General features: G+C 41.5%; 1 protein-coding gene across 1 annotated transcript; it reads left to right on the forward strand.

Moving 5' to 3' along the window:
- ankrd11 (ankyrin repeat domain 11) lies at positions 1-27,217 on the forward strand. The gene is made up of 13 exons (XM_022767870.1): positions 1-87; positions 3,905-4,037; positions 12,148-12,321; positions 13,371-13,571; positions 13,690-13,832; positions 14,292-14,439; positions 14,571-19,029; positions 19,140-21,259; positions 21,302-21,813; positions 21,938-22,036; positions 22,443-22,586; positions 22,702-22,794; positions 22,908-27,217. The coding sequence occupies exons 1-13, from the start codon at positions 1-3 to the stop codon at positions 23,091-23,093; spliced, it is 8,499 nt and encodes a 2,832-aa protein (XP_022623591.1). The 3' UTR covers positions 23,094-27,217.
- The last annotated feature ends 585 nt before the right edge of the window (positions 27,218-27,802 follow it).

Consider the following 27,802-nt stretch of genomic DNA (forward strand, 5'->3'; position numbering starts at 1 on the left):
ATGCCCAAAGGTGGGGGTTCTAAAACCCCCCAGCTGGACCACTTCCCACTCAACACCGACATGGTGGAAAAGCAGGGTGGGAAGAAGGTAAGACTGAAAAAAAAACACATACACACACACACACACACACACACTCACACTCAATAACACACAATACTCCAAAAAAACAGTTTTCTGTATACAGCATATAATCACAGTTTCATTTTCTTTTTGTCCTTGAAACCTGACACTAAACCACTGCATCTGATTAACAATTATAAAACCTCGGAAGGCCTTACAGACCAGATACAACGTTAGCTAAAAGAAAGAAGAAAGTTGGTTTTGGAATGGTGGACAGACCATCCGTTACTTGGAAGCCCTGGCTACCCTTCAGCAGAAAGTATCGCCCCCCTGAAGTCTTTCAGCATGGTACTGGACTAGTACTAGTTCTACCAGTTTCAATGATGAGTTTTACAGTTGATCCTGATCTTTGCCCTCTCTGTGGAGAAGGGGAGCTTTATAAAAGTTTCTCATTGTCTACGACGTCATCTTTGTCAATTAGGTGACATTTTCGAGTTGGGTTTAGATTTGCCCCTCGTTATAATTTTTTTTTTTTTTTTTTTTTTACAAATTTTCATTTACTAGAACTAGAAAGTCTAGTTATAATTAACAAGGCGGAAGGTCCAAAGACCAGCTAATAGCAGATTGAGGTGTATGTAGATATTACATATATATTTAAAACAGTATGAATTCTTTCTTGCCATAGCCTCAGTGTAAGTCAGGGCCTGTGTGGTAAGGCCAAGCTCAGACCTACAACCTCTGTAATTTACTCTTCAGATGTGGAGACACCAAAAATTATTCATGTTATCGAATAATAGTGGTTAACAACATACTCGGGTACCAAGAACAAACTGGATGTTGTCTGTCTTCTATTATTTACACTTTGTCTTTTTCATTAGTCTCAATCGTGTGATGTATTTACCTCTGACTGATGACCACATCAAGACAGATTCTGGTAATTAATGTGTAGTATTTTCCAGCTTTTCTAGGACCATCTTATGGCACATTTACACAATGGACTATTGTATAATGCACTGGTGGATACGGATAAACAGTTTTTATGTCAGTAAAATTCAGGCAAAAAAGGCTGCTTTTCTTAGCCACATTCAGAAGCACCTGTAGCCTTGTTAGCCTGTTAAAACATATTTGGTATTGAAATTTAAGTTATGAGGGAAGTGTCTCTCATAATTTGACACAGGTACAGTCATGTTGTTTGAAAGGAACAAAGTGTAAGGCGCAGCTTGATGATGTCATGGTGTGTGCCAACTGTTAAGCTACCAGCAGCAGCACCAAGAGGCGAAGAGAGGAGAGGTACAGCTTATGCAGGCATGGATTTACAGCCCTCTGCAAAGGATTGCATCAGACTCTGGCATGGAGGGAGGGAGGGAGGGAATGAAGCACACAGGGGTGGGTGGAAAACGGAGTGAGACGAAAAGAGAAGGCATTGCTAGGAGACCACCAAACAGGGTGTCTTATGAAGGTAGATCTGAGGAAAGTCTCTAGATGTCAAAGCTTTCTTTGAATTTTATTCGGCAAAACACAACCCAGTCTAACTCTAGTGATAAGCTTTTTGGTGATTTGACCATTTTCTGCCAGTGGAATTGGTGCCAAGTAGAACCAAGCTCTACACGTGAGGTTGTATTTTTTTCTTCTCTCATAGAAATCACTTCCTCACTTCTCAGTTTCCCCACATAGATGTCCTGTAGCTTCTGCACATGCGAGATGTGTGCATCATGTTATCACGTGAATTGTGGGTTCTCTTGAAAAAGCCTTTGTGTAGGTGAGTAGAGATGCAGACAGAGAGAGGAAGGGGGAGAGGGAGAGAGAGATCAGCTAACTGTAGCTGCCACTGTTTGTCTCTACTGTACCATGACATCATAGTCTTATGACTGGGGTAGGGCAGGGGGAGGAGTTCAAAGACTCGACACATAATGGAAAACCTGCCCTGAGGATAGAAAGAGATGAGTAGGGGACAGAAGGTAGGACTGAGAAATTAAGTGAAATAAAGTGAGCCTGTGTACATTACATTTGACCTGCTCCTGCATCTCTATTATAAGACCTTAAACCCTCTGTACATGAAGCACAATGATGAAACACACCCCGACTTTATAACAAAATACTTGCATTGTTTTTAAGAATCCATGTTATGAGACATTTCTTTAGAATTGAGCAATTCAAAGTACATCATCATTTCACAATTGACTGACTCCATTGCTGGTGGAAATTCCCTTTTCACTGAGACCTTAATCCTGTAATGTTTATTTCCTGTAGAGTTAACACAGATGTGGTAACCACAGTGTCAACAATGTCAAAAAAAAAACAGCATCAACTGTATTGTACAAGCACATCCACTACCTGACATATTCTGGTATCAACTATTTAAGGGGGATGAATTTAGTTCACACATAACCACAAATGTAACTGTAAAACACACAACACTATTTTTACATAGCAATAACATTTCAATCATTATTGATACATTCTTACTTTATTGTCTCCCACCAGTTCTCTGGTCTTGGGACAACACAGATTTTTGAGGTTTAGAGAGTGCATCAGATATGTCTAATTTAAGTGGTGGATGGAAAAAAAAAGCCACTGTCTGTTTTGGTGATTAAGATCCTTTAAATGCACACATCTGGATCACTGGCATTACTGTAGTAAAGTGGAATGACTCCATGTTACTTCAATTTGTACCATGCACGCCTCCCCATATGTATTTACTTTCATTTGGAAATTCAGAAGTTCCTGAGGAATCCTGGCATTTTGTTTGCAACCGTAATGTATGTAAAGTGTGGGTGTTTTTTGTTTTTATTCAATTTTTGCCCAGATATAATCCTACTCCCAGAGTTGTTTATGGCGTTTTAATACATCTGTACACTCCACAATTACCATAAAGGTTTACATTTCAATTACTAAAAGCATTATACATTCAGGAAAATATAACCTGATCTGACTACAGCCGGTTCTGTCATTCATCAAAACTTATGACTTCTATCTGCAAGTTTGTTTTGCTCCACGGTTTACTGGCTCCTTCCTTTGACTTCTATCTGCAAGTTTGTTTTGCTCCATGGTTTACTGGCTCCTTCCTTTATCAAGAAAAAATAATGAACCATTTCTAGTTAGATTCTAGTCAGATTCAATTGCTGTTTGTTCTTAGATTGTTAAATAGAAAAAATAAGCAATTTGAAGATATTACTTTGAGCTTTAGGAACTTATGATATACATTTTAGTATATGCATTATATAGACCAAGCAATTATTTCATTCTAAAGATAATGATTCATTTCTAATAAATTTTAAATTGTAACCGTACTAGAAACAGTTATATCAACTCTTGGAAATCTTCCTATTTTTCAGTTCTAATAGTTGTAAAGCTGCTAGTCAGGACAAGCAAGTCACTATCACTATCAGATCCCAATACAATAAAAAAACATGTTGAACAAACATAAGTATTTACATCTGCTGATAGCACATACACTTGGGCTTGTGATTGTTTCCAGCAGCTGTAGACCACAAAGCTGAGTCGGCGTCAGCATGGCCTCCTCTCCCTGCGCCTGGCTCTTTGTGCTGTGGCCAGGGAGCCAGGAATGTAGGAGGAAACTCCATTGAAAAGTTTTGCTTCGCAAAGCTCATAATGGCAAGAAGAGTCAGAGCAGAGCACGACACTGAATATAGGAGGAGGCTGCAGGATCCATCGCTAGCTCATACGTGTCTGTCTCTTTTGGCTAACGTCTCGTTTTTACATCTCATACTTTCTGTTCAGAAAACAAGTAAATGTTGAAATTACAGTGCTATGTCTCTATTCTGATCAAAGCTCTTTCATCTCTTAATCATGTTCTTCATGTTCTCATTTGTCTCCTCCACAGGATAAAGTGTTGTCAAACAAGACTCCCAAATTGGATCGCAGTGATGGGGTCAAAGAGATGAAAGAAAAGGCCCCTAAAAGGAAGCTGCCCTTCACTGCTGGAGCTAATGGAGACCAGAAAGATTCTGACTCGGGTAAGAGAATATTAAGATGTATTTACGCATGTGTTTTGACATCTCCACCTCCATGGGACTTTAAAGTAGGAATCAAAAAGGAATGGGAGTTATTGCATCACATCCTCTAAAGCTGGCAGGAAGTAGGTAGCAGTGCTCTGTAATAGGAGGGGGGTTGGGCTTTGTGAAGTGAAAGGGCTCTCAGCTCTAGCTTCAAGTCAGCTGTGTGTCTGCGGCAGAGCCATGGAGTTTGTTTCTACAATCACAGTCAGAAAGGAGAGGAAGACCACATAAAATCATGATCCAATTAAGTGGGGATTTGTATAACGTACAGGCCTGACCAGGTCTGGCTTTGGTAAGTCTCCGGCTTTGTGTTTTCTTTAATTAGGGAGAGAAGGACTACTGCTCATGCTTGTTTGACTTTGGGCTTTAAGGGTTCAGGATTTAGTTTGTTGATAATGGTCCAACTCGGAGGCTTTGGTAACAGCCTTCATCATCAGCATTGGCTGAGTCGCCACATTGGTTTATGTTCAGTGATTAGACTTGAAAAAGGCTTTCCACTCCAGGCAGGAGTGGAAACCTAAAACTGTGCGTGTTGCAACAGATGACTGTTATGGTTTGGAGTCGAGTTTTGTAAGATTGGAGATGTATTTTGTAGACGTGAGCTTGTGTAGCTCACAGTAATTATGAATAAGTGAAATGTTAAATTGAGAAACTCTTAACTTGCTTCCTCAGTACTACTTTGATTGGAACTCTTGAACCGCTGTAGTGTTTGTGTTCATGTCAGTGCCTTTTGCATCCTTACACTTATGTTGCAAGATTTTCTGCACTGTTTCTTCAGTAATAATATATGCTTTTTGTGTATCATTGTTATTATTTTACTCATTCACTGGTTTCATATTATTTACCTGTTGGCTTTCTTAGGATGTTTCTCATAGCTTCTACAAGAAAGCGTCAACCCCACCCCCCTCAGTAAGGGGAGGTGTGAACGCTTATCTCAGGAACAATAGCAGGACAGTCTGTTAGTATGCTAATAGCTTGATCTGTTGTTGGATTGGGCTATATGGTCTTTCAGCCCTTGATTCTCAACTCTCTGCAGTGACAAGAAAAAGTATGTGAACCGTTTGGAATTACCTGGTTTTCTGCCTCGATTGGTCATAAAAAGTGATCTGATTTTCATCTAGGTCACAGATGTAGGCAAAGTGTCCCTAAGTTAATATCAGTGCTGATGGAAAAAGTAAGTGAACCCTTGGATTTAATAAGTGGTCGAACCGCCTGTGGCATCACTAACCAAACAAGCACTTCTGGTAACTGCTGATCAGACCTCTGAACAATGTACAGGAGGAATTTTGGACCATTCTTCCTCATAGAGCTGCTTCAGCTCAGCCATATTCTTAGGAGAGCAGCTCTCTTGAGGTCATTCCACAGCATCTCTACTGAATACAGTTCTGTGACTGACTGGACCACTCCAGAAGGCGGTTTTTCTTTGTTTTAAGTCATTCTGTAGTAGATTTACTTTGATGTTTAGGGTCATTGTCCTGCTGCATCACCCAACTGTTGCTGAGTTCAGCAGATGTTCAGCCAATCTGACATTATCCTGTAAAATACATTGACAAACTTGGAAATGTTTGCATGCAGTGCACTTTTCCAATTCAATCGTAGTTTCATCAGTCCGTGAAGTGTGAAGCTGCACTTTGGCAAACTTCAGATGCAGCAGTGAGTGTTGTGGTTGACTCATGAACAGAGATGTTAACCAGCTCCAATGATTCCTTTAACACTTTAGCTGTAACTCTGAGGTTCTTTGTTACGTTGCTGAGCTTTCTGCATTGTGCTTTGGGGGCATCTTAGCTGGGCACTCATAGACAGTTTTATCTGACTCTGGACTGATGAATTTCTAAACCCTTTGAGATGACTTATTAACACTTTCCAGCTTTCCTCTGAGATCTTTTTTTTTGGAAGGCAGATGTTTCTTGTGAATAGCAAACTTAAAATGTTTAAGTGTATTTTTTGGTAAGTCAAAATAGCTCTAACCCAAACCTCCAATCTTGTTTCATTGACTGGACTCCAGGTCTAGTAACTCCTGACTCCAATTAGCTTTTGTTAATGCCATCAGCTGAGGTGTTTTACATACTTTTTCCAGCCTACACTGTGAATGTTGAAATGATGTTTTCAATATGGACAAGAACAAACATTGATTTGTGGGTTATTAGTTAAAATAGACTGTGTTTGTCCATAATTGTAGTTTTGATGAAAATCTGGTCATATTTAAGGTCAGATTTACACATAAATGGAGGTAAATCCAAAGGGTTCGCTTCATTTTTTCTTGCCACTGTATTCTGAACATAACTGTCTCTAACTGTCTTAATAGTTTCTTGTGTTTACAAACCACAGAAGCCTGGAAGTTTCCAGGGTTCATGCCATTACACAATTCACACAGTTTTTATAATTGAGTTGGTTGTATCTGTCTGTCACTGCAGTGCTTTTTATTAGGATGTATTGTTTCACATAGGGAAAATTATGTTGTCTTAGTGGTGGCTAGCCTAATACTTGATTGGAGAACTGTAATTTCTCTGTATCTACGCCTGTGCACGTAGTATTCAGGACTGATGTGTCTACATACCTTTCTCAACTGTATATTCAGTTGTTTCTGCATATCTGTGTTTTATAGTCTGACTTTGTTGCTTTGCCTTTCAAGTTCTGACCCTGCTGGGTCAGTGTCTAGCCTCTCTGCAAAATTTTACACCTCTGACACGTCAAAGCACCCACCCCCCTCTCGACACTACCCCATTACCAGCTCTCCATTCCCCTGTGGCTTTATGACCATGTGGTATACTATTGTATACCAAAATATTCCGTGGCCAAGTCCTTGGCTTCAACTAAGTAAATTAAAAATATTGATGTTTAAAATATCTACTATTTTTTGTAGCCTCTAAGGACATTAATTGAAAGTTAATATAGGGAAAATAAAGTAAAACACATAATTCTGCTGAAAAGTGAATGTAAATTTAGACCAAAGAATAATAGAATGTTTTTTCGTTTGTTTGTTTTTTTAAAATTACCTGGTTTTCTGTTTAATGTGTTAGTATTTTAGATAGATAGATTCACGATGCATAATCATTGATGCATAATAACTACCAGTTAAAAAGGGAAGCATATCAAATCAAGTAAATGTCTTTGTGTAAGAGTTGGCGTGCATTATTTTAAGACACCACAGCTAGATTCCCTACTGTGTAACTCATAAAGAAAAATTCATTCAGTTTCCATTATATTTGGCTTTCTTTCCTCCCTTTAGAAAATGTCTCAACTGTGTTCTTTGTACATGTGTTCAAATTTACTGTTGGAAACTGTCTTCTTAGGAATAAAAAATGAAAGATCTGCTCAAGCCTGAGCCTGACATTAAATGTACAGCGCATTTTGTCATGTTGCAGCGTTATGCTCAAATTAAAAGAAAAAAAAAAATCCACTCATCAATCTGCACTCAATATAGCATAATGATAAAGCGAGAACAGAATTTTAGAAATTTTCACATTGACATAAGTATTCAGGCCCTTTGCGATGTGCCAATTCTCTTGAGCATCTTTGAGTTGTTTCTAAACCTTGATTGGAGTCCATTTGTGTGGAACCACTGAAGGTTCCCAAGAGCACAGTGGCCTCCATAATTCTTAAATTAAAAAAAGGTGTTAAGGCTAAATTTACAACAGGTGGAGTCCAATCAAGGTATGGAAATATCTCAAAGATGATCAAGAGAAATGGGAGGCAACTGAGCTAAATTTCAAGTGTCATAGCAAAGGGTCTGAATACTTATGTCAATGTTATGTCGGAACACTTTCCCAATGCTCAGTATCTCACAGTATTCCTTATTTCTATAATGGCAGATTAGGCCTTTGCAGTAATGCTGATGTTGCTTGTATGCATTGCTACAAACTTAGCCTCTAATTAGCATGCACACAGTAGTTGCCTGCTTGTTGTTTACAAATATTACAAGGGCCTATAAGCAAGCTAGACAAGGGGGAGGAGTATGTACTGACTACGCCTCTGGATAGCACAGTGTAGATCGTTCAAGATGAAGTTAATCAGAGCCCTAAAAAACTTCATTGCTCATCCCTCCCTTCGCAGAATTGCCAAGCCTCCCTTGACCTCCTCCTGAGGAGCGCTAGACAGCAGCATTCCTCCTTCCTGAGGTCATCTTTCTTCCGCTCCTCTCTTCCCTCTTCCTCCTCACCACCACTATCCACAACAGCAGTCAGACTTCAGGGATAGATGGTAGAACACTCTTGCCAGATCACGACTACGCCCACACTGAGAAGGATAATTCCGAAAATGCAGTTTACATGTGAAAACAACTCGTGTTTTCAGGTCATTTTTGTGAAGAGCTCCATCCTCACTGGGACACCACAACAAAAAGAAAACAACAAAGTCTTTTCTTCTTGTTCCTCCTCTTCTTTTAGTTTGCAAACAACAACATTTTGAAATACAGCCATCATTTATAAGGAATGAAACAAATGCGGCCCAATAACTTCATTCTGTCACTTCATGTTGCTTTTTATGATCGATTATACTGTTTGGCTGCAGCCAAACAAACAGATTTGTTGTTGACATATTTTACAGTGCTATAATTAGAGGATTAATCAGTTAGTTAACTCCCGCAAACAAATTCAAAGTGTCAACTTGCTTAAATGTAAGGATATGCTGTCATGGCTTTTGGACAGTTGGTCAGACAAGAAATTTGATGAGGTTATTTAGGGCTCTGAGTAATTTATTGACTAATTGTATAATCAATAATGAAAATAATAATTAGTTGCAGGTCTAAGATTTTTATGTGTTTATGTTTATGTCAGACGGTGATTTAATTGTGGCTAATAAGTTCTACCTGTTGCCCAAAGTGAAAAGAAATTTGAGAAAGTTAATTAGTTATTTTAGGCAACAACATCTGAAAGCATAACATAAAACGTTTTACACAACAGCAGCAGAACTATGATCAGCTTTATCGGCATTCAAAATGAGCAATCACAGAGGAGGTACATGAAAACTTTTTTCATCATTACTTCCACATAGCACCATACCATGTCTAAGAAGGCCTGCATTATACTTAACACACTGGTAAGCACTTTTGGTGAAAAAAAAATATATATATATATATATATATATTTATATATATTGTTGGGTCTGAAAGTACCCCCTTATAATTTACCGAAGGTCAAAACATGGCCAAACAAATTTAGCTAAGTCAGGTGGTCTTTTTGTGTCTTTGACATTGTAGCTTACTTTAATGTGCTCAAACGGAGTCACTCTATCTTCTTTTGCAGCCCTCTAGGATATTAATTGTTCTGGCAGCCATACCATTCCCATTGGGTCAGTTTTGCGACACAGTAATGATGGTCAGGTTTTGTGAACTTTGAAGGAAGGTGTGAGCTGAGGCATGTAGAGTGGGTTGCAAAAGGAGACAGTGATGTGCACAGATCTTCAGCCCACGCATCTTTTCCCTCAGCAGGTTTTAACACACAGAGATTTGTCTTTCAGTCTCCCAGACTCACACTGGCTCTGAGTAAAACCAGCAGACAGAAGCTGCCTAACTGATTAAAGCAATATGTAACAAATGTGCCAGCTGGACAGAGTCGACAGACAGAGCATTGTACACCGTAGTATGTTCATACCATATATTTAGGAGTCTCTCTTGCTTAATACAAAGCATTGACAAAACATCCTGTTGGCCACTTCCTGCCTCTTCTCCCATAACTTCCTGTTTATGCAATTTTTGTGAGTCCCTAAACAGAACATTTTTTTTCAGTCTAACATGCTATGGTCAACCATACCTGGTCAGACTGGTTAGAGTGGTTCATCTTGTTGTGGAGTGTGTCGGCTGACTGAACCAGACAGTCTCTTTGTTTTGCTGTTAGCTTACACTGTAGTATTGTCTGCCTGCCATATCCAAAACCTAACTCTATTATCACCTGACATTTACGTTTGATGTGGTCCCCTCCCGTGGCTCAGGTAGGCAGTCTATTCATCGGGTGACTATCCCTAGCTAGCTTGTATTCTTTTTTTATTCTCCTTGTCTCTTATCTTGTTAGTCAAGTTTCAAGCAGTAAGGAGAGTAAGGTTTCAACCCTGTCTGTAAGCTGAGTAATATCATTTTACTGAGACACATAAAGGCCCCAGCAATGTTCCCTAAATAGACATCCAACAGAAAGACATACTATAGGAGCAGGCACACAGTGTTGTGTAATTGTTTGTTCATTTGTGTAATTCAGTAATCCACATGTGACACATATTTTTGGTTCACATGTTGTATAATCATAGGGGCCACACTTTAATGAAGCCGTCTACCATTTTGATCTTTATCTTTCCTTAAATTCTCATGTTGATTAACCAAACACAAACCGTATGAAAGCAAATAACATCCCTTACTTTATAAGCATGTGGAACAAATTTTGTATGTAGCTGTGTTCCCACAGCATCCCATCAAATTAAAATCATACTTTTTTGCACAGGCAGTAGTTGCTGGGTTAAGAATTTGTCATTTTTGCCTCTCTGGTATAGCTTAAAAGTCAGATGAAGATCATCCCTGCTCCAAATGTGTATGTAAACAAACTGCCCCATCTGCATTTTGTGAACCTGGAGTCTGATCTATGAGCAGGCTGTTCGCTGCCGCTGATGATGAATCTTCTATTAGAGACTTCGGCCTTGTGTGTGTTGTTTAGTAGCATGCCTCTGCATGGGTGCATCAGGGTAATAACTGCCTTCCTGGTTCCTAGTCTTGTAAACATAGTATGGAAAGGCAAGCGTAGCACTTTCTCTGTTGTGCTGCTCAAAAAACATGTTTGGACTGCTTCTGTGGTTCCTGCTGTTAAAGACTTAGCAGAAGGAATGTGTCTAAATGGCAAATGCTTTGGAGAACGTGAGAGTGTATCAAAGAGGGGTGGGGGCACATTAGCTGTAAGTACTCACAGATGTTAGTGAAAGTTCATCAGCTCTGTACTTGTGACTGGAAAAATATTTTCCTGGAAAGCCTTTAGCCACCGGAAGCGTGAGCCGCCATGCTTCCTCCTTGCCTTATTTACTTGTGTTTTTGTGGCCTTGAGCAAGGAGGCCAGATATGGAATGAGAAAAGTGCCACAGAAATCACGCAGAGACAGCGCTCTACTGGTTTCGCCATACGTGCACATTTGAAGTTTCTCTCTTTGTCGTAGGAGTCTGTATTGTTGATAGCGCTGACTCGCTGTGGGAACTGTTCCCCCTCAGTGATAAAGTGTTACAGTCATACGTAGCTTTACCCTCCATAAGGGTCATCAAATGGTATGTTGCCACTGAAAATAATTGCTGGGTGTGTCTTAGTGGAGCAGCTGCTTTTGTCCAGTAGCGCTGTGTCTCCAGTAAGCCTGGCAGGCACGCAGGCAGGCATGTGGTGACCTTGGCAAGGCCATGTTGAATTGAAATGTACACCGACTATTTCGTAATAACTGTGGTTCTGCCAAGTCACACCCTCTTTCATCTCTTCTCAATTCAGGGTGATTGGCTTGGAGACAGACACATACATAAACACACTGCCTGTTGGCCCCTCCCTTTCTCAGGGGCAGCTGGGTAATAATACAAAAGTCACCCCCCCGCTACCACCAAATCCCTCACAAACTGGGCTACATATTCAGTATGTAGTATATGAGCAAGGATGTTTTTTTGTTTTGTGTTTTTAATAGAGGCTTATTTAGATGGTAGCCAAGTGTTTTTTGCAGTGGACATTCTAAAAGAGGGCAAAGTGGGGGTAGAAATGACAGCACTATTTGTTAAATAATTGTAAATTTAATACTTTTTGCTTCATTGTCTTTTCTTCTTTCCACCAAAGAAACATTTAAAATGTGTCTGATTGTTGTGACATGTTTAATGTGCTTTTGAAGATTGTCATAACAGTGAAAGCTTGTCAGGTATAGGAAATATAAAGAGCACAAAGAAAGAGATGGATAATCAGTTTACCCAATGAATAATTACGCTATAATATTGAATGTGACCTATTATTCTCCTCTTCCATATGGTTCATTAAACTAGATTTGTTTGTGTGTGCGTGAATGAACGTGTATATGTCTCTATGCAGCCCAATAAAATTAATCTTGCTTCTTTCCTATCACTTTCATTACAGAGAAACCAGGTCCAGAGCGGAAGCGCATTAAAAAGGAGCCCACCAACACCCGGAAGGCGGGCTTGCCGTTTGGAATGGGGATGCCAGGGATCCGGGCCGGGTACCCCCTCTCTGAGCGGCAGCAGGTGGCCTTGCTCATGCAAATGACAGCTGAGGAGTCCGTCAACAGTCCAGGTGCGTGCTTATCATGGAGACCACGTCTTCAGTGGATGGGTTGCACACAAGGAAAGAGGGATGGGAGGGAGCTTTATATGTAGACAGTGTTTGTGTGTGTGTTTGTGGGGGAGAGCAATGAAGGTGGGCTTAAAGAGAGAGCAGCAGGGGGGTGAGGCATGGGACTGATTGTTTTTGTTTATTTTCTCTATTGCCTCTGGACATGGGCAGTTGCTGAATTTGAGTTTAGTTATACAAGCTAATCTACATTCATTTTCATTACAGCTGCAATGTAAACCTATGCTGTCAGTGGAAGTGGTTGTTTTTCTTAGCAGCTGTAATCGTGACATGATAGTTCATCTACAGTAGTGGAATTATTTTTCTAAAATAAGCATGGGACTGTCAAGGAAATGAAACCTCCCCTGTTGGTATTGCGTTAGTCTAATGGTGCAATCTCAGCATCTGAGTCAAATCACAGTACACATCCAGATATAAAAGGCCTGCAAGCCTTTATTATTGTTTTCTGTTGTTTGTTAATTATTCAATAAATTTACAACCTCCTTATGTCCTCTCAAATGGTACATTTATTTTTGGTAGATAGTCATTTGGCCATAAATGTATTAGATACCTTAAATAGTATTATTGTTACAACACTGTACTTTTTCTGTTACTGTTGACATTTCAGATAGAATTAGGTTGGTGAAGACCAATGCATAGCCACTTTTATTTATATGTTAATCCTTTTTTTGCATGCCTGAAGGCATTGACATAGATTAAGTGAGTGTGTTTCAAATATCATTTGGGACAATAGCTATGCAAACTTAATAATGTAAATGTGATTAAGGCTTGGGTTTAATCTTGTAAATGTGATGAAATGAGCTCAAGTGAAGTATGTCCAACCACTTTGCTGCTGATTCTTAGAGTGAGACTGCCCCCTTCTGGCTGTAGGCACATCAAATAAACTGTTATTCATAGTAGAAGTAATAACAAGTAAAAAAAATATACACATTAAAGTAAAATGTGCCATACAAAACTGGTGTTGAAGTAAAGTGTCCATTTCCCACCAACAGACACAACACCAAAGCATCAGTCACAGTCCAGTCTGGGTCAGAAGGGAACGCCAAACTCTGCATCTAAAACCAAAGACAAAGTGAATAAACGGAATGAGAGAGGAGAGACTCGGCTGCACAGAGCAGCAATCCGTGGAGAGGTACGCCGCATCAAGGAGCTCATCAGCGAGGGAGCTGATGTGAATGTAAAAGACTTTGCAGGTGAGAAGCTCTTTTATAGACTGTTGTTTTCTTAGTGCATGAAGCAATATATATATATATATATATATATATATTCATGTATTGTGTACACTCTCACAATTGTTCTTCTTATGTTTAGGCTGGACTGCATTGCATGAAGCGTGCAATAGGGGGTACTATGATGTGGCCAAGCAGCTGCTGGCAGCCGGAGCAGAGGTCAACACCAAGGGTTTGGATGATGACACCCCTCTACACGATGCATCCAACAATGGACATTTCAAGGTGAAAACAAAGTGCATAGTCAGGAAAGGCAGGTCATATCTGAATGCAGTCAATATTATTACCAAAGTAGTAAAGCACAAAATAAAAATTTTAAATTCTGAAGGTGGAACAACAGAACCTGATACCATTAACTTTTTCATGGCTCGTTCATATCATCAAATAATAACTGTGACATTAGTGGTGTATTAAAGTGCCAATCTTGAAGATTTCAGTCTTGGCTGTTTGTAATACTGCAACTATGTAGATATTGCAGTACTTTCATCAGTGGGCCAGAGGCTCAGTCACCATTGTGTTACCTCATTCACCTATAGTGACTTATCAGAAATTTACTTAAATGAAAATCTTAAGAGATTGCCACTATTACTTTGTGTCCCTTGACCTCAAAATTCTGAACCACAAGACTTGATAACATCACCCTGTAAAATAAAATTTATATTAATGAAATATTTTTTGTTTCAGGTGGTTAAACTGCTTTTACGGTATGGAGGGGATCCACGTCAAAGCAACAGGAGAGGTGAAACACCACTGAAGGTTGCCAACTCTCCAACTATGCTGAATCTATTGCTGGGGAAAGGCACTTACACTTCAAGTGAAGAGAGTTCATCGGGTATGTAATATTAAGTCTTTGAGTCACCTAATTACATGGCTGTTATAAGTTTTGTAAGTTATTCATGTAGATGGGGCTGTAAATGTTTTATTAAATTGTGTATTGATTGTGTGTCTCTTTTCTTTCCACAGAATCTTCAGAGGAAGAAGATGCCCCCTCATTTGCCCCGTCCAGCTCTGTCGATGGCAATAACACAGACTCAGAGTTTGAGAAGGGCCTGAAGTTGAAAGGGAAAACCGTAGACCCTCCTAAATCTGCTGTCACACCCATCAAAGACGAATACGAATTTGATGAGGATGATGAGGAGGAACGTGTCCCTCCTGTGGACGATAAGCACCTCTTGAAAAAAGACTTCCGTAAGGACTCGATCAGCAAGGCCAACAGCTTCATCTCCATACCCAAGATGGAGGTGAAAACCTATTCCAAAAGCAACTCGCTCACACCAAAGAAAACTGTCAGGCGGATCATCTCTGACAGTAACAGTTCAGACGAGGATGATAGGACGTTGTGTTTCACGCCAGCGCCTACGCCACGGCAACAAGCCCAGCAAACAAATACCAAGGCTAGAGACTCTGGCAGCATGAGCTCTAAACAACAGAAAGACAAGAATAAAGTCAAAAAGAAGCGGAAGAAGGAGAGTAAAAATAATGTCAGTAAAGAAGTCAGGTTTGGTAAAGTCAACGACAAATTCTGTACATCTGATTCTGATTGTGGAGATATGGAGAGTGAGGATGACAAGGGCTCAAATAGTATAAAGGACTCTTCTGCACAGAGCCTGAAAGACTCCCCTGGCTTTAACGCATCCTCTTCCTCTTCCCATGGAAACTTGAACTCTCAGAAACAAGCACCGTCATTAGCAGAACAGCATCCAAAGCAGTGGAGGACCGATGGATGGAAGACTGTGTCATCTCCGACATGGGACTCAGACGTCAGTTCTCTGTCAGATTCAGTCAGAACAAGACTGTCCAGTGAGTCTGACTACTCCTCTGCTGATTCCAGTGTAGAGTCAATAAAACAAGTTAAGAGGAAAGCACAGGAGAACAAAAAGAAGAATAACAATGCGCACAGTAACACAGTAGAGAAGAAAAATTCTGAGCTCTATAAAAACACCAGTGCAGACAGTGCAGTCTCCAAAACCGACATAGATGGCAAAGTGCTGAAAAAGCATAAAGTGAAGCACAAGCACAAAAATAAGGAGAAGGACAAAGCTCCCAGTCTAGTGCTTAATCAAGACATGAATGAGAAATTTGTCAAGAGCTATTCTTTTGATTTTGATGATTCAAGGCAGAAGTCCCTAATTGTTGAGTCTGAATCACCGGCTGAGAGCAAAGTCAAGTTATCCAAACACGAAAAAGACCATTCAAAAAAGGAGGACAGGCTTTCAAAAAGCAAGTCCGAGGATAAGGATTGGTCATCTGGGAAAGACCTGCATAGAACAGCAAAGGAAGAGAAAAATAAGAAAACAAAGGACTCCACCAAGGACAAGACAAATAAGGAGGAGAGGGAGAAGCCTGTAAAATCTGACAAGGATAGAAATGTCAAAGAGAAGGAGAAACCCAAGGAGGATAAACAAAAAGCTCACAAAGAGGAGAAAAAGAAAAAGTCCAAGGAGAAGTCCTCCTCAAAGGCAGACAGGAAAAGTGAGCAGAAAGAGGAAAAGCATCTAAAAGTGGACAAGGAGAAAAACACCAAGGAGGAGAAAGAGAAATGTAAAAAAGACAAAGCACAGAAAGAAGAGTCTGAGTATGAAGGCTATGACGTTAACAACCGTTTCCTCAACCTGGAGGACACAAAGCTCAGTGCCTCAGATGACCATCATGACAGGTGGGGCTCCGAGATGTCCTCCGACTCCTCCCTATATGGAGACGACAGTTGGGATGCTCCTGTTAAAGAGTACAAGGAATACAAAGCCAACAACGCTGTTAAACTAATTGTTGAAACTGTTAAGGAAGAGACGAGGAGGAAAGAAAACAAAGTCAAGGATAAGAAATCGGATCACAATGAGAAAAGATCAGAGAAAGAAGCCACATCTAGGAAGAAAGACAAAGACTCTTCTGAAAAGACAAATGAAAAGAAAAAAGACTGGTCAGAAAAACAAAAATTAAACTCGAGTCACTCAGTCGAAAAAGAAAAGAAGCGGAAGGAGTCCACAGACACAGTCAAAGACAAAAAAGACAAAGATTCTCTCGAGAACAGCAGAGACCGCAAAGACTCATATGAGTCCATCAAGGAAAGAAAGGACATAAAAATCAAACAGGAATCTTTAAGAGACGAATATGGCAATGATACTTTATTCAAAGACATTGATGCTGGTAAATCGTGTGATATCAGAGAGAGAAACCATTCTGGAAAGGAGAAGGAAAAGAAGGGTGAGGGAACGGAAAAGCGAGAAAAGACAAAAGCGGACAAGCACAAAGAGAAAACAAAAGACAGAGGAGCTGATCAGGAGAAGGAGAAGAGTGAGAAAAGCTCCTCAGAAAAACCTGTCAAAGAAAAGGATGCAGACCGGGGCACTAAAGACAAGAAGGAGGGAGCCAAAGACAAACATAAAGAGTCTCATGGCAAAGACAAAGATCGAAAAATGTCTTCAGAACAGACAAAGGACAAGAAAGAAAAGGCCTTTCAAGACAAACATGCTGATAGGGAGAAAGATTTCTTGGAGTTAAAGAAAGAGGAAAGAAAACCTGAGAAAATCCGGGAGAAGACGTGGTACAAGATAGCAGACATATTCACCGATGAAAGTGATGACGACGAGGACAGCTACAATGGTGGTGTACTCGTGTCTGACTCCATCAGAAAAGACTCAACACCTGATCAGGATGAGCTGGATCACTTCCCCTCAGAAAAAATGAGAAAATCTTCTGCAGAGGCTAAACATAACACAGAAAAGGCAAAAGACAAAGAACACAAAGAAAAGAAGAAGGAAAAGGCCACATTTGACACAGGTAAAGAGAGGAAGGGCTCCCTAGAGAAACACAACAAAGACAAGAAAGATTCTGTAGATGCGAAACATAAGGAGCGAAAAGACAGAATGTCAGTGGACTCGAACCAAGAGAAGAAAAATAAGCAGAAGCTGCTGGACAAAAGGGACACCAGTGAGGAGAAGACAAAAAGCAAATATAAAGACAAGCTGGATCATTCTAAGGAAAGGAAACCCTCAAAAGGCAGTGGTGAGAATGAAAAGTCTCTCTTGGAAAAATTGGAGGAGGAAGCTATGAATGACTATAAGGATGACTCCAATGACAAGAATAGTGAAATCTCCTCCGATAGTTTCACTGACAGAGGTCATGAGCCAGTCCTCACTAGTTACTATGACTCCATCAGTCTGACTGATGTGTCTGAGGACAGGAGAGACTCCCTGTCCATATCTACACCCCAGGACAAGTTCAGAGAGAAAGAGAGGCATCGACATTCATCTTCATCTTCGTCCAAGAAAAGCCATGACAAGGAGAAAGAAAAGGTCAAGAAAGACAAAGGAGACAAACGCGACAAGACAGAGGAGATCAGAGAGTCCTACAGCCGCAGAGAGAGCCTTCCATTCGAGAAAGAGCCCATGCCTTTAGAGGCAGACCCTTACACATTCCCATATGGAGGTAAGGGAGATGGTGAAGACGACTTTGAGAAAACATTGGAATTTGAAAAAGAGATGTCCAAAAAGGACAAAGACAAAACAAGTGGCGTCATCAGTGACAGGATGAAGGACAAAAAGAAAAAGGAGAAACATAAGGAAAAAATTAAGGAGGAGAAGAATAAGTACATTGATGGCTTTGGCTCATTTAAACACTCAAAAGAGGATGTGAAGTCAGGGTTGAAAGACAGCCCACAGGTCACCGTCCTGAAAGACAGGTCAAAAGAAGACAGTCCTAAATTTGATATGAAAAAAGACAGAAATCGGGATACATTGGACAAAGACAACAGAATGGACCACAGTAAATCTAAGGCTAAGGATGAAAATGAAAAGCTCACTCAGTCCAAAGACACGGTGCGGAAAGATAATCGTCCACGTGAAAAACTGCTGGTCGATGGTGATTATCAAATGACGAGTTTTGGTCAGATGTTGAGTCTAAAAGACCAGGAGATCGAAGAGCGCCACAAGAGACACAAAGAAAGGATGAAGCAGATGGAGAAGCTCAGACCCAAGTCAGGGGACCCTAAACTGAAGGACAAAACAAAGTCCACAGAGGAAGTACGGAAAAACCGCAGTGAGCTATCCTCCAAGAAATCCAACAGCCTGGAATCTGGTCTTAAAGAGAAGAAGCTGAAGGATGTGGGTCTCCCGGCCCAAATGATGTCCCCAGGCAGGAAGTTCCAGCCTTCGGATAATCAAAACTCAAAGGACTGGCTGGGTGGCCACCAAATGAAGGAGCACCTCCCCGCCTCTCCCAGACCAGATCAAAACAGGCCAACTGGTGTCCCCACACCAACGTCTGTCATCTCCGGCCCCAGTTATGAGGAAGTAATGCAGACTCCACGTACCCCATCTTGTAGTGCAGAGGATTACCCTGACATTATATTGGATGCGTTGGACTGTCAGAACTCATCAGCTATGACCATGTCAATGAATGCCTGCTCCCCATCCTTCTTTGAAAGGTATGTAGACGTGCAAATGTACTGCAGTTTTGATTATTTAATTGTTTCGCACTCTTTTGAATGCCACATTCATTTTATTTTCTAATGTTTTTCTGTTATCCACCCAGCAGGTACTCTAACTCCCAGAGTTTCCAGGAGGGCACCTGCCCTACCCCTGCAAAGAACCTCCAGCTGCCACTTGTCAGCCGTTCTGCATCGTCAGATGTCCGCAGGCCTCTGGAGGATGAGTTCAAGGCTGAGGCAGACAAGTTCCTTCGACAGCAGACTGATCCAGAGGCTGACTTTGATCCAGCAGCTTCCTCCCAAACTCTAGAGGACAAATCGGCAACAGTGGACAGGCTGGAGTGCATGTCATCTCCCTATTTCTCCCCGATGGGCATGTTGTCCCCTCGGCGGGAGCCAGCCCATCCATCTCCAGATGTGGCAGCACCAGCTCTTGCTAGCACTGAGATCAATGAACACCTTCCTGAAAGTGTGTACAGTTTCTTGCCCAAACCCTCCACGCCAGTTCACAGGCCAGACCCCCAGGAGCCCTGCTTTGACATTGCTGCACCACCAACCCCAGCTCCTGCTGCTTTGCCACCCCTGGACATCGATGACATCTCTGAACCTCACCACAGTGAGCCTAACCTGGTCCTCTCAGATCTTCCTTCTGTCACAGAAGAACAGGAGCAGGAAGAGGAGGATGAAGAAGAGGAGGACGATGAAGAAGAAGGGGATATGGACGAGAGAGCTGATGGAGACCACTGTGCAGTGGAGGAGCCAGAGCAAACAAGGGAGCCATGTTCCTTCTCCCCTCAAGTTGAGGACCCTCTAAGGAAGAGCTGGCCTGCAGAGTCTCCAGACCGACAGGATCCAGAGGTCCACGAGCTCTCCCCCACCCACTCTGCCCCTAACCAAGGAGAGAACTGTTTTGATCACAGTATGGGCTGGAATCCTGATATGGACCTCAAATCACCCCACAGGACATATGGGGAGATAGAAGCTGCCGTCTCCAAAATAACCAGTCCTTACTCCCACTCCGACAGTGACATGCAGCACTTGTCTGGACACCCCTCTGTCACTCCTCCTTATGCTACCTGGAATAGGTGGCACAAAGAGGACCCAGAAGACTTTGACGAGCAGAAGGAGGCTGTGGCTGACATCCCCTCTCCAGAGAGGCAGGACACAGCTATGGATGGAGAACCCAACTATTTAAACACCTCATCGTCCTCCAATAGGCTAGAGTCTTTCTTCCAGGACTGCAACAAACCTAGCATAGAGGATAGTCACCAGATGGACACAGAAACAGAATGTGTAGAACCAGACAGCAGACAGAGTCCACACAGCTTCAGTGCTACCACTGAGGGCCACATGGCTCCAGCTGTGGGCCCTGAGCCTGTGGTGCCCTGGGCAGACCCATTCTCGGCTGATGCAGATGAACTGGATGACCTGGGACCATTCTCCTTGCCTGACCTACCACTACCAGACAAGTCAGAAGAAGCTGAGCCTCGAGACCCTGAACTAGTTGACCACAGCAAAACTGTGTCGACCCACATCAGACATACTATTACTGACAGGGATGACCCAGACATAATGGAGGTTGACCTACCAAGCCTGGCTAAGACGTCATGCCCTGCTGGAGACCTAGGTTTGGCAGAACCTACCGCACAAGATTTAGATGTACCATCACCACATGCCAACTTCCAGCAAGAGTTGGACCCTGAGCCTCAGAGTGTGCCTGTCAACAGCTCTCTGTCTCTTACTCAACAACTGGAAAGAAAAGGACCTTATGTAGGACCTGATGAATCGGACCCCAATATGTTGTATTCATCTATGAAATCAGATGCCGGTCAGCAACATCACATACAGATCCACTCCCTCACTGAGTCGTTACAGTTACCGCTGGATTCAGTGTCTCCTGTCAAGTCAGATGTGAGAGAGGAGGAGATGTCTGAGCCTGTAGCAGAATCTGTGTCATGCAGTCCTCTTCCTCAGCCCCCAGCGGCAGTCACCCCCTCCAGCACAGTGGAACTACCAGACACTGAGGAGACCACAACCAAGCTAACACCGGCAACCCTGACCACTGTGCCCACCACTGTAGATATCCCCAAGAAGGTGGATGAAATCCCTCAAAGGATGACCCGCAATCGCGCCAAGAACAATCCCTCTGCTGCTGCTGTCCCTCCTACCTCCAGCATAATAACCTCGTCTGCCACTGCCACCCCTGTAACGACCAGTCCAGCCGTGAGCATCAACCCAATTCCTACTAGAACCCCAACACCCACCTCAGCTTCTTCCTTCTCCACTCTGAAGAAAGACAAAGAATCTGTGCTTAGTGTCTCCTCTACTGCATCGAATTCAACCCCGGCAGTGTCTGTACCTACTTCTGTCACAACCTCTGCATCAGTGGTTCTCAGTAAGACAGCAAAAGGGCGCCCTCTCCCAGTGGACGAAGAGGAGTCTCAGACCCAGCACCCACGGAAAAGGAAATTTCCACGTTCTGCTGGGCAGCAGGTCCAGGTCCAGCTGGTCAACACGGCAATGCAGCAGACCAGGGAAATGATTCAGCAGACTTTGGCTGTAGTAGTAAATGCCATCAAGCTGGACGATATTGAGCCCTACCACAGTGACCGTTCAAACCCTTACTTTGAGTACCTGCAGATTAGGAAGAAGATTGAGGAAAAGAGGAAGATTCTGTGCTACATCACCCCACAGGCCCCACAGTGTTACGCTGAGTATGTGACCTACACTGGCTCCTACCTGCTGGATGGCAAACCCCTCAGCAAGCTTCACATCCCTGTGGTAAGTTACCATGTTTTACAGGCATACATTGGTGCATGGCAAGAGTTTCTTTTGTTTTCTGGACATAAATACTGTATCTTACTGTATAAATGTAAACAAAACTTGCGTTGTATTTTCTCATCAGATTGCCCCACCTCCATCGTTGTCAGAACCTCTGAAGGAGCTCTTCAGGCAACAGGAGGCAGTAAGAGGAAAGCTCAGGTTGCAGCACAGCATAGAACGGGTAAGGAACATACTCTCTGGACAAGTGCATGTTTTTTCACACATCGCATTTTCTGGGATTATTCTTTATCCTTCATTCACTTAATGCTCACTCACTGTCCCTGCTTTCATACATACAGCTACATGCATGTGCACTGCACGGTATGAGCACTTTCATAAAACATCAAAGCTTATTTTTAATAGAAATGCTACTGAAGTCTGCGTACCCCCTCCTCCTAGGCTGAGCCAGAGAGAACTGCAGACACAAATCTATTTCATCCCTCTCTAATTAAGTGACAACGATTTCTCCAAAAAATATGTAGCTTTACTGACAAATGACCCATTTCTATTAAAGTTCCAACCAGCCCGTGTCCAACTTTCTATATCTAATTTTAATATTCTTTCTCTCTTTTGTTTACTATTCACAGGAGAAGCTGATTGTTTCATGTGAACAGGAGGTTTTAAGGGTCCATTGCAGAGCAGCCAGGACAATAGCCAATCAGGCTGTGCCATTCAGCGCCTGCACCATGCTGTTGGACTCTGAAGTATACAATATGCCATCAGAGAGCCAGGTAGGAAATATGTAAATACCCACTTCAAGTCAATTATAACAGATTTTATTTGAGGCAGCCAATTATTACTTAATCTATTATGTAATCGACATTGTAACTTGGTCTGTGTTCTCAGGGTGATGAGAACAAATCTGTGAGAGATCGCTTCAATGCTCGTCAGTTCATTTCCTGGATCCAGGATGTGGATGATAAATATGACCGCATGAAGGTAAGTGTCAGCACTCTGCAGTGATTCAATATGTGATGTCTCCAGTGAACGGCATTGACACTATAATCTGTGTATGTACCAAGTGCGTTTATGCTTTGCTTCTCCTCCCCCAGACGTGTTTGTTGATGCGGCAACAGCATGAGGCAGCAGCGCTCAACGCAGTGCAAAGGATGGAGTGGCAGTTGAAGGTCCAAGAGCTGGACCCAGCAGGGCACAAGTCCCTCTGTGTCAACGAAGTGCCATCCTTCTACGTGCCAATGGTCGATGTCAATGACGACTTTGTCCTGTTGCCTGCATGACACACCTGTGCTCACAGATAGAGAGCAAACTTCGTCTGAATCACTTCTTCTCAAAGAGACTTCGTTGAACAGAACGAATGGAAAGGGCTAGCAAGTTTGACAGAGGACTTTAGATAAGAAAAAATTATATTCTATAGAAAAAGTAAAGATGAAAAACTTGCTCTCAATTCCCTTCCATGAAGAAGGAAACATGTTTTTACTGGGGAATAAGAAAATACACAACTTGCACTTTCATCCTCAAAGTTTTTACGCTTTTGTTTGATCAGAGTGTGAGAAGCAGAAACAGTTTTTGCTTTGAGACTCTGACATCGGGGCACAACTCCTCAGTGCTCAGTTACGGTGAGACCGGGGACAGAGATATATTTTCTGCGTTCGTTTTTGGTCCCTGCTTCAATAGACCCACCACCACCACCACCATTGGGAGGAGGTATCAGAAAAGAGCTCTCCCAGCAGTGTGGTGCCTGTCCTGAGGGAGGACTGAGGAGAAGACTCCCCTGTTGACCCAGGGCTCCTGGTGGGCCAGGAGAACTACACCGAGTCCAGCGCTGACCCAGAGGAAGTCAACAGAGTTGTTGTGCATCATGTGGATCTTCAGTGTGTATCTACAGCAAGACAGCTGGGATAGACAGACCAGGAAGCTAGAACCAGCCACTGATGGTTTTGGGGCTATAAGATAGTACACCCAGAGGACGCCCCCTCGCTTCTCTGCACCAGGCCTGGCTATACAGTAGTGCAGCAGAGCCTGCAGCAGGTCGGAATACAGCAGAGGGTTAGCGATGTGTGTGCACGTCAGGGCCCAGTGTCTGAGAGGAAGAGACTGACCCTGCAGCCTCTCAGCCTGGCTAAACAGAAGAGGACAGGCATGGATCGCTGAGGACAGACCGGAGTGTTCCTCAGCCACCCCGCTTGCTCCGACACAAACACATCAGACCGCCATGGACTGCAAAAACACCACAGGACAACCAGAAGAAACAAACATAACGAATGTTGAGATTCAAAGAGACTATTGAGAAATTGTGGTTTGGCAGGAGGAGAGAAATATTGTTTTTGTCTATTTCTTTACTTGGGCATTTCATTGTTTCTGAGGAAGTGACTTGAAACACTACAGAGCCAATATTAGTTTAATGGAAAAAAAACAAAAGAAAACTGAAAAAAAGTTGTATTCCGTAAATTATGTACAGTTTTTATATTCGTTAACCAATGTATTCTTGCTGCCTTCTAGATAATTTATTTTGCCACACATTACTGCACAGTTGTAAATAACCTATGTACTGTAATATCACTCAGTTAAGTGTAAAGAAAAAACATAAAAGAAATAAAAATTATCTTTTTATGTACAGTTCACTTTTGGGCAGCACTTTTCCCCCCTTCATATCCATGGGCCAAAATGTGTACACGATTCTGTCAGTATTTGAAAGACTCCAGTGCACAGTTGTATGATCCCATCTCTAGATTCAGTCCAGGGTTAGGTAAGGCATCTCACCTGGATGTGGATCACCACAACACGCAAATAGCTGACAGAGAACACTTCTGGATTAAACCGGCCTTCCACAGGCCAACCATATAGTCCCTCAGATGTAGCAGAATAATTGTTGAGGATTTATTTAAAGAATAGACAGAGGATTATTATTCATTGCTTTACTACACAATTATATCTGAAAAATTTCGAACCAAGAAAATGCCTTTTTCAGTGAAAAAAAAAATGTACTCATTGTTGGGCAAAGTCACATAGATATATATCGGTGGTATGAAAGTTAAGAGAGATGTCATTCACGAGTGATACCATCACGTTAATGTAGTATGGTTTCAAATTCATTTTCCTTGTTTTTAATTTACAAAAATTGGACTAAAATCATTTCTAATCATCACAAAACATCATTGACCAACAAGACATGGGTCTTTCAGCATTTCATCACATGTTCTGTTCTCCCAGCTCGTCTGCTTTTCACATTAAAAATACTGCAGAGCTGTAACAGCCTCTGAAAGGTTTCATTCCATACTGACTTTTAGCATTGTTCCGTCAGTCTGTCTGCCCCTTGTCCAATATTGGAGAGCAGCTTATTTTCTTGGTGCTGTTCCAACTTTACTCACTGGATGGCACCATGGCTCAGTGTGTCAGAAAACTCAAGAACCTTATTTGGCTTTGCATGAGAAACTGTGGCCTTTCACTTGAATGGGTGTTTTTAAATATATTTAAATTTTATTACAGCCCATAGGGAGTTTAATTCCCTTAGTTTGGTAGTCAGTGAAATCATAATAGGCTCAAAAAAACCTTTAGCTCCTCTCAAATTAGCCATCTAATTTTTATCAATGTTTAATCTACAAGGGGTTTGGCTTGTGTTGTCAGGGATTTTAAATGTTAGGTTACTTCCTCATATTACTCTGTTGTGTGGTGACATTTGCCATTAATCGTGTTCTTGTGTTAGGCCCAAGCGGACAGTTACGAGACTTAAATCTTCTCAGAATGAACCAAAAAGTGAACAGACATTAACAGAAACAGTGGAGGGGAAAGAAATACCTTAATGCTGAATAGACCGATTTTTTTTTTCTTTTTGTCCTCAGTTCAACATCCCATTGAAATGTTGATTTGTGATGACCTTTATTGATTCTCTATTTTTAGTGGGTCTTGGTTTTGAAAAGCTTTCCCGACCTACCACATAGGCTGCCTGTCTGTGTGAGAGAGCTGCTCATGTATCCTGATGGCAATATTATCTGAAACTTTTAAGTTATTTACACACTGTCAGTCAGCATAGCTGTGTATGGTATGTCTAGTCAAGTGCAATGGTTGTTGCTATTACACTGTGCAGACAAGGTGGCTAGATGTATAGTCCTGGATATTTTTGAGAGATACACACATCCTGGTTGTTATACATATTACATACATATTTGGATACAAATAGCCAGAAATTTGGTTTTAAACCCCCTTTTGTCTTGATTTTGTTTTTATTTTGTTTGTTTCTTACAGTTTTTGGGAAGAGGGCAGTGGGTGTCTTTTGTTCACAAAATCCTTGTGTGTTTTTTAGCTCAGTGTATGTAGTTTTGAATGTTGTGTTTATCTTAGGGGTTTTTGTTCCTAATTAAAGCATAAACACCAGTGGCATGTCAATCACGTTGCTTATCGAGCAGAATGTATACCGTTATACTATGCCCTGACCGACAACACCCTCTCACTATTGTTTACAAGACATCAAGTGTGTTTCCGTTTCATGTGTCACCTGTTTTTTTTTGTTTTTGTTTTTTTTTTTTTAACGGTTTAAGCCCTACCTTTGTTTTTACTTCTGTAACCAGTCATTTATTTGAACCACAAAGGCTTGAAATGGTGATGGTCGACACAACTGACAGGTGATTTCTCCCCTGGTCTGCGGTACACCGCTGCATAGAGCAATAGACTAAACACATCCATCCACGTTGATTCTCCAGTGTGAATATTCAACTAACAAAAGAGAGATTTCTGGATAAATTGAACACCGACACAAACACACATCAGTCCTCAGATGCACAGTAGAGCACTTGGCCGTGGTGATACAGATGCTAGCCTGACACCACCTCAGTCAGCAACATATTACCTCTACTCTCCTCGCATTCATGTTTATTTTAGATTTGTTATTTGTTGTTTTTTCTTACTGGACATAAATATACATAATTGCTATTTTTTCATTATATAGAATCACGATTTCAAGCCTTTTTTCTAGTTTTTTTTTGTTTTGTTTTGTTTTTTTTGTTTTTTATTAAAACCCAGACTGTAGCTGTTTCTTTGTTCCTTTTTTTAGAATGGAAAATGACTAATAAAAAGCATGGAGAACTACTCTTTAAATGGTGAGAAATAACCTATTTATTATCTTTTTGTTTTTTCTGACACCTGTGGTATGTTTTGAGTTGAAGTTGGTCTCCGCTGTGTAAATTTTCCTCCTTGTAATGCGTGAAAGAGACATACTGTACATAGCTCTGTAAATAAAACCTCCCAGGACGTTTTGCACCCTCCTCTTTGTACTAGTCTGAAAAATTGCGTAGAATGTGGGGTTCTAACAGCAACGAGCTGCGTGCGCTCGCTGCCGGTGATTATGATGTAACAATGTAACATTTTTTTATTTGTACAATGTAGTTTATTTGTGTACATATTGATGGAGCAGCTAAGGGGGAGGGGGGGTGGGGGCAGGTATATGAGGGGGGTTGTTGATGCTATCGTCAGTGCTGTAACAGAAATCCAGTACTTTCACCTCTAGCTGTTGTTGATTTCCTGCAAAAAAATAAAGAAAAAAAGACATAAAAAAATAAAAACGAGAGAACCTGAAAATGAGGATGGATGGCAAAAAAAAGACTAAAACTGAAAAGTAAAAATTCTAAATTGTTATTTTCTACAGTTGCATGTACAGAGAGCGCGAGAACTGCTGTTGTTCCTCAGAGATTATGTTCGTTAATAAAATTTTGAAATATTACCAGCCGCCCTCTGCTTCTTGGTTTTGTGTTTGCACTGTTGATGTCATGATGTAAACGCTGTATTGTGTGCAACTGCATCATAAATTTGCCACTAAACATTTTTCTGATACACTCAAAATATATCCAGTTATAAGAGAAATCTATGCATCTGAAAGTATACCTTTTTAAACAATAGGTAAACATTTAAATAATAATACTGATCTCAATACAGTGTCCAACCAAATTATTATGGTGATCTTGTTTCTGTGGACAGCAGAGTGAGGTAACTGTGT

The sequence above is a fragment of the Seriola dumerili genome, unplaced genomic scaffold (genome assembly GCF_002260705.1).
Source record: "Seriola dumerili isolate Sdu_G_001 unplaced genomic scaffold, Sdu_1.0 BDQW01001299.1, whole genome shotgun sequence".
Classification (NCBI taxonomy): Eukaryota; Metazoa; Chordata; class Actinopteri; order Carangiformes; family Carangidae; genus Seriola; species Seriola dumerili.